Raw genomic sequence first — 7,922 nt, forward strand, 5'->3', positions numbered from 1 at the left:
GGTCAAACACTGTCTGTAGCTGGTCTTCTCTTGGAAGACTGTATGTTGGCTGCTCAAGAGTGGGCAGCAACAAAAAACCTATTTGTATATGCTCCACAAGGGAAAACAAGGAACATAGTTTACAATGAGGTGTTATAATCACAACAGCAAGAAAGTATGTACATGATCAGCTTCTTTTACGAAACTTCATTGACTTTCATATATTTATATTGATATACATATATATACGTGTGTTTGGGTGCGTGTGTGTATATACATCTCTATATATAAAGATGATGGTAGTCTAGACGGCGTTTTTAGATTTCATTATTCTCTTTAACCCGGGCAACGCCGGGTATTTCTGCTAGTTGTATATATATGTATTTGTGCGTTTTTGTATTTGTCCCCACACCACCACCACCACTCGACACCTGGTATTAATATGTTTATATCCCCATAACTTAGTGATTCAACAAAAGAGACCAATAGAATATAAGTGCCTGACTTAAAAGTAAGTACTGGAGTTGATTTGTTTGGCTAAACTCTTCAAGGTGATACCCTAGTATAGCCACATACCAATCACTGAAACAAATAAAAGAATAAAAAATAGCTCTTTACAACCAAGCCATTATTATATTTATTCAGTTGTCTAAATCCCTAATTTTCAGCCAATTATGAGCCATGAGAAAGAACATTGTATGATGCTAACCTAGGTTTGTATGATGTTTATGGGTTGACTATTGAGTACTATACACTGATTAGCAGCACATTCATAGTGATCTCAGTCTGCAATACAGTTTTATTTTCTGGCTCATTTCACTTCACTTATGTTACTAATGTCTTTGGAAAAGAAACAACTTCTATTAGCTGCATATTTTAAGTTAATTAAGATGGCATGTGAATAAATACCTACAATTAAGGTAAGAAAAATTAATTTAAAAAAAAATACTTGTATTTATCATACTTGCATTAGATGAGTTTTGATTGATTAAATCTCTATTTTTTTCTTCTTTATTGTAAAGAATTTCTTTAATTTTTTTTTTCCTAAACAGGAGGCTTTATTTCTCGAGGAATCACAGAAATTGTTGGTGAAAGTGCATGTGGTAAGACACAACTCTGCCTTCAGCTTAGTTTGATGTGTCAGCTACCTGAAGAAGCTGGAGGATTGGCTGGAGGTTGGTTCAATTTATGACATTAAATACACCACATTTGTGAGTACAAACAGGCAAAAAGTTCTCAATACATATTGTAGAGTCAGAAGCTTATGATCATCAGCTTCATTAACTTTAAATGCATTTATATCTTCTTTTTTATTTAAGATTTTCCAAGATGCAAGCCAAAAGGACATAATGTCTTTATTAACTCTTTAGCATCCAGATTATTCTGTCAAGTGTAATGCTTATTTATTCACATTTTCTAAAATTAGTCATGTATTATCTCGTAGCTTTGAGATTTTGATGATATGATTGTTCAGTTTTAGAATGACTTTTTAGGGTAAGCATAAGAGACTAGATCTAGTTGATTTGAACATAAAACAGGTAGAATATTTTTGCTGAATAAGGCCACTTTAAATGCTAAAGGGTTAAAACTGAGACAACATCTTATGAGTAAACTGTAGAAAATTCTAGCATTTTTTAATGACTCACTTATGGATTGAATTCTCAGAATTCATAAAGTACTGGAAGTTTTGAGATTATTGCGTGAATATTTGGTAACATATTTGCAAGTGTAAATGACAACTTAGAATCAGAGCTTAGGCAATGAAGGACTTACAGCAATTACCCATCAACTATTTTCAGATCAAATAGTCATTCCAAACTGCTAACTTCCATAACTTGATGTGTTTTGATGTTGTCTTAATTCCTCATGTTGTAAATTATATCATGTTCTTTAATGTATACATACATGATTTTTACCCTTATTCTTTAAAAATTATTCAGCTATGAACCGACTTCTAAGTGACTGGTGAATGGCTATATTATTAAAACATCAGATAGATTGATTACCTTGATTTCATTCTAGCTCTCTGAATTCTGAGTTCATGTAACATTGGGTCAGCTTTGCTTTTCATCCTTTCAGAGTAGCTGGTGATGAATCAACAGTCTAGAAATTGCTACAAATTTTCTGTTTTGTATGTGTATGTGTGTGTTACTTCTCAATATCATCATTTAGCACTCAATTTTCCACTGTGGCATCTTTGCTTGGACGAATTTGAAAACATTTATTGTACTGCTTATGGAATATGTTTTCAGTAACTTGATTAAATTTATCATTTTCCCTGTGTGAGATCTCTATCTTTGTACTTCTGATCTCTTCCTTTCCTCAGTATAGCTCTACCTCTGAGAAGACATCTCTTGACCAACAAGGTGTCTCTATGAGATTTTTCAATCTGCTGGAAATAGCAACCAAACCTATCACAATCTACTGCCTTAGAAAAAAAAAAAGAGAACTCATTAGTCTAGATTAAAAATATAATAGAATGGTTATCACAAGTCTGCTCAGTCAAGGATGACCTGGTGTTAAACAACAACAATCTAAGTTTTTTTTTCAACCAGTATGCATCATTGATTCACACACTCACACACATATTGTCATTGTTGTTGTTTTAACATCCACTTTTCCATACTTGCATGGGTCAGATGGATTTCATTGAGGCAGATTTTCTATGACCACATGCCCTTCTTGTTGCCAATCTTCACTTGTTTTCAAGTGACGTAATTTTTCACAGTGGCTGGACATATTTCCATGGAAGATTTGAAATGGTGTGCTTCAATTGTGTGATGGTGATGCTTGTTTATAACCACTATTCCACGATGTCAAGACAAAGAGGCACAAGCAAACATGTACACATTCATGCACACACACACACACACACACACACACACACACACACACATCTATGCTCATAGACAATCGACTTCTTTCAGTTTCCGTCTACCAAATCCACTCACAAGGTTTGGTCAACCTGGGGCTATAGTAGAAGACACTTGCTCAAAATGTCACACAGTGGAACTGAACCTGAAACCATGTGGTTGGGAAGTGAACTTTTTAACCACACAGCCATACCTGTGCTTACCTCTGCCTGTGCCTTTTATTAATAAATTAATTTATTTACATCAAATTAAACCTAGTCTAATGCAACTCATGCAGTTCTCAGTTTCTGTTATTTTGCCAAAAATCTACATCTGTTCCATCATTACTGGTGAATCACCAGAAATAAACTACACTGGCTTATTAAAAGATTTGGTTTCTCTAAGGTGAAGTCAAATTGTAAAAATTGTTTCCTGAAAGAACATAACTCACCTAGAATAAAATAAACAACAATCTGTTACTTTTTATTTATTTTTCTATCTCTTTTTGAACTTTTTAAAAATTTTTTCCTTTATTTCACTCAAAATTAAATTCAGATGGAAAAGAGAAAGATAAAAAAAATATAAAAGCTTGTCTGAATATATATACATAATTTTTGAGACATGTTAGTATTCTGTAAGAATATTTATGCCACTTACACCTTTTTAACATTGTATGTGTGTTTATTTATGTAAGTAAATATATGTTCTCACACAAACATTTATGTATCTTAATACACCAGCTACTCTCATACACACTTAAAAAGTTCCAGATTTCAGCTGCTGTGCAATAGTTTCTTTCTTTCTCTCCCTCCTGCCCCTCTCTCTTTCTCTCCCTTTCTCTCTCTTTTCCTTCCCCCTCTTTCTTTTGCTTTCGTATGTGTAACTTCTCAATAAATCTATGATGATAGGTGTACGATACATTTGAAGTATAGGAAACAATAAAATCTTGGTGGTAGTATTTTAAACTTAACATTACAAACCATGAAATCTATTCAAGTTCTGGAAATATTTCTCAACCAAAATCTGTGGTCATATTTTCAACATTACTTATGAAAGCAATAATCTGCCAAAAAATTATTTAGGTGTAAACATTATCATCATTATCGTTCTTGTCATCATCATCATCATCATCATCATCATCATCATCATCATCACCACCACCACAAACATCATCATCATCACCACAACCACCACTATCATTTTAACATCTGCTTTTTCCATTCTAGCATGAGTTATACAAGACTTACTGAGGCAATTTTCCTATGGCCAATGCCCTTCCTCACTTGTTTCAACGTAAATTGCTATTTCTCCTGATCTTTTGAATGACAATCTGCTCAATAGTTGGGCATGCTTTTGTTGCAGATGTAAATAATTACAAGAAAACTGGAAGAAATACACTCACACTTACAGGCACATGCACACATTATTTTTCTTTCTTTTTTTTTATTTTTACAGTTTTTCCTGATGGTATTTTGTTGTACTCTTGCACCACATTTTATTGTATTTTTATATATAGTAAAATGTGGCACAAGAGGATGACAAAGGACTATCTGGGAAAATGAAAAATAAACCCACACACAGGGCATAAGCATACTCATCCATCATCAGCCATTGATCAAAAGTCATCACAATTTTAACACCTTATCAATAATATTGTTTAATTTGGTGGCATGAGCAGTAAAATGTGAGAAAGGGAAGCAAAAATTGTGAAATAGTTGTACTTACAAGAATGTACCAAATATGGTTGCTCTGATTTTAGAGGAATGCATATCAACTTATGTATGTTAACATAAAATAAAGAAAAAGAAAATTCTGTATGGCTTTGAGGTTAAGAAGATTGCTTTGCGACCATGTGGTTTTGGGTTGAACCCCACTGCGCAGCACCTCAGACAAGTGTCTTCTATAGCCTGGAGCTGACCAATGCCCTGTAAGTGAATTTGGTAAACAAAAACAGTATGGAAACCTGTTGTATATATTTATATACATGTGAGTATGTGTCTTTCTTTATGTGTTTATCCCTCTTCCACTATTTGATAATCAGTGTTGGTCTGTTTACATCCCTATAATTTAGTGGTTTGGCAATAGAACTGATAGAATAAGTACCAGACTTAAAGAATAAGTACTGGGATTGATTTGTTTGACTAAATCCTTCAAGGTGGTATCTCAACATGGCTGTTGTGCAATGGCTGTTGTCCAATGACTGAAATGAGTAAAAGGATTTTTAAAAATCATATTTGCACAATGTAGTATATTTGATTGAATTGATTGCATTTTATTATTGTATCTTATCAGTAAAATGATACCAGTGATGTACTGATGACTATTCCCTTCTGTTGACTATTCCCTTCTGTTGACTATTCCCTTCAACCGTAAATTTGTAGACTGTATAACTCAAGCATTCATAATTTTACACTCTATTCTAGGATATTGGGATGATACTACTTCAGATTTATATATTTACATGAGTGACTGAAGCAACTGTTTTTACAGTACACACTTACAAAGGGGAAATATGTTTAGATTTAAAGATGCCATAGGTGCAGACATATCTGTGCAGTAAAATATTTGCTTCCCAACTACATGGTTTTAGATTCAGTCCCACTGCATGGAACTTTAGGCAAGCATCTTCTATAGCCTCAAACCAACCAAAGTGTGAGTGAATTTGGTAGACAGAAACTGAAAGGAGCTCATTATGTGTGTGTTTTTATGTTTGTGTTTGTCCCCCACCATGGCTTGACAACCAGGGTTGATTTGTCTGTCTCCTTCACTTGGCATTTCAGCAAAAGAGATCAATAGAATAAGTACCCGGCTTTTAAACAATAAGTACTAGAGTGGATTTGTTCAAATAAACCAGCATGGTCACAGTCCAATGACTGAAACAAGTAAAAAGAGATATTACTGTATTACATCTCAACTGAATCCACCACCTCCCACATTAGCATTGTTTTACATCACAGATTGAAATTTTGAAACTTAGCATTTGCTCAGTTCATATTCCACTTGCATATTTTGATTTTAAATTTTGCTAGTTTATGTTGTGAAATCTCTCCTTAATTATGTCCTGGTGCAACTAGTTTTAAGTAATCTATTTGTAATTTACTTTATGATTTAGAATTCAGACAAATTTATTGCTGGTTGATTTTGCATGGTAAATACATGTTTACAATTTATACAGACTGCTATTGTAAGGAAAATATATAAGAGAGAATAAAAATGCGAGAACTTGGTGCAAATATGACTGTGTGGTAAGAATTTCCCAACCACATGCTTCCAAGTTCAGTCTCCCTGCATGGCACCTTGGGTAAGTGTTTTCAACTATAATCCCAGACCAACTAAAACCTTGTGCATGGATTTGGTAGACAAAAGCTGAAAGAATCCCAGTGTATGTATATGTATGTATCTACCTATGTATCTATCTATCTATCTGTCTGTCTGTCTGTCTGTCTATCTATCTATCTATTTGTGTATGTCTTTGCAATTGTGTTTATCTCCCATCACCACTTGAAAACTGGTGTTGGTTTGTTAACATTCTCATAACTTAGCAGTTCAGATTAAGAGACTGAAAGAATAAGTACCAGGCTTTAAAAAAAAAGAAAGTACTGGGATTGATTCATTCAACTTAAACCCTTCATGTTGTTGCCCCAGCATGGACACAGTCTAATGACTGAAACAAGTAAAAGATAAAAGATAGGCCAGCAGAACATTTTGATTCTCTATCATACTTATTTGCATGATTTAGAGGAGGAATATGAATATCTATATGCTATTGAAAAATGGTTGCATTGTCAACTAAGGATTTTCTATCTAGTTTTGAGAAGACCCACTCGGCTAAGTAAAATCCATGTCCATGGCCAACCATCCCCTCCATTCTCCCTCCTATACCTCTCTTCACACAATAAGTCCCTGTAAATCCCTTCCCCACAATATATCCTCCTAATGTCCCCTCCCTCTACAAGCACACACTCATTACATCCTGCCCCCTCCAGCTCCCATTCTCTTTTTACAATGTTGCGAACTCACCTACCCATTCACCTTTTTCACTCCCTGGTTCACTTCACTATGTGTACTGCCTTGTGACTTGGGTGTACAGGGGCTCCCTGTCACATCTGCACCATCTTCTCTCCTTTTCTGTCCCTCAGTACTACTCCCCACCAGTTGAGCAGTCTTGTCTTGCAAGTTACTTGGTGACCTTACTGGTGCTGATGCCACATAAAAAGCACCCAATACTCTCTGGTATCAGGAAGGGCATCAAGCCATAGAAACCATGCCAAAACTAATAGCAGAGTTTAGTGCAGTCTTCTGACTTGCCAGATGATGATGAGGATTTGTGTGACGTAAGTGCAAGTGACAGCACATTCCTCCTATAAATAATTAGAATATAAAAAAAATAACTGGAAGATAAGTCAGAGTGTCTATATTTTTATCACAACACAAATAATACTTCCTAGTTACAAACAAACAACAAAAAAACACTCCTTGTTTGTTGAAAGTAAAACTGGAGTTAATAGTGGAAAGTTCAAACCCAGCAATAATGACATCATTAACACAGAAGCAGCAATCTCATGATAACTACCCTGTTCATATAAAATAGTAGTAATGAGTATCACCAATAGCTTCATATAAAACCATACCATCCAACAGATGAGATCATGGAGGTCTAGAAATGTCAATGAACTTAGGAAAGCTGATACTCAAAACAAACTGTAAAGAATTAAAACAAAAAAGAAAAAAATTTTTAATAAAAAAAATATACAACTCATTTGTATTCTTAATATATTTAAATGAAAGTGTTTTATTACATACATGTGTATCTTTGTCTTCCACCACCTCTTGACAACTGGTTTTGGTTTTTTATGTCCTCATAATTTAGTGCTTCAGCAAATGTGATCAATAGAATAAGTACCAAGTTTTAAAAAATAAGTAATGGGGTTGATTTGTTTGGCTAAAATTCTTCAAGGTGTTGCCCCAGCATGACCTCAACCAAATGACTGAAACAAATAAAATACACACACACTTATGTGATAGATAGGTAGATAGATAGATATAGATGTATGTGTATATATAATAAATATATATATATATATATATATA

At 34.2% G+C, this 7,922-nt stretch overlaps 1 protein-coding gene and 1 long non-coding RNA gene across 3 annotated transcripts in view; one reads left to right on the forward strand and one right to left on the reverse strand.

Annotated features, from left to right (window-relative positions):
* Positions 1–7,922, forward strand: part of LOC106879834 (DNA repair protein XRCC3) — a 200,197-nt gene that overhangs the window by 129,404 nt on the left and 62,871 nt on the right. The window contains exon 4 of the mRNA XM_014929538.2: positions 1,032–1,154. Within this exon, the coding sequence (XP_014785024.1) occupies positions 1,032–1,154 (123 nt within the window). The remainder of the gene's footprint in view (positions 1–1,031; positions 1,155–7,922) is intronic.
* LOC128249080 (uncharacterized) overlaps positions 3,486–7,922 on the reverse strand; it is a 171,930-nt gene continuing 167,493 nt past the window's right edge. For both annotated transcript variants that reach the window (XR_008265206.1, XR_008265205.1), the window contains 2 exons: positions 7,635–7,819; positions 3,486–5,031 (listed from right to left, as the gene is read on the reverse strand). This is a non-coding gene — a long non-coding RNA (uncharacterized LOC128249080). The remainder of the gene's footprint in view (positions 5,032–7,634; positions 7,820–7,922) is intronic.

Source organism: Octopus bimaculoides, chromosome 11 (assembly GCF_001194135.2).
Source record: "Octopus bimaculoides isolate UCB-OBI-ISO-001 chromosome 11, ASM119413v2, whole genome shotgun sequence".
Taxonomy (NCBI): Eukaryota; Metazoa; Mollusca; class Cephalopoda; order Octopoda; family Octopodidae; genus Octopus; species Octopus bimaculoides.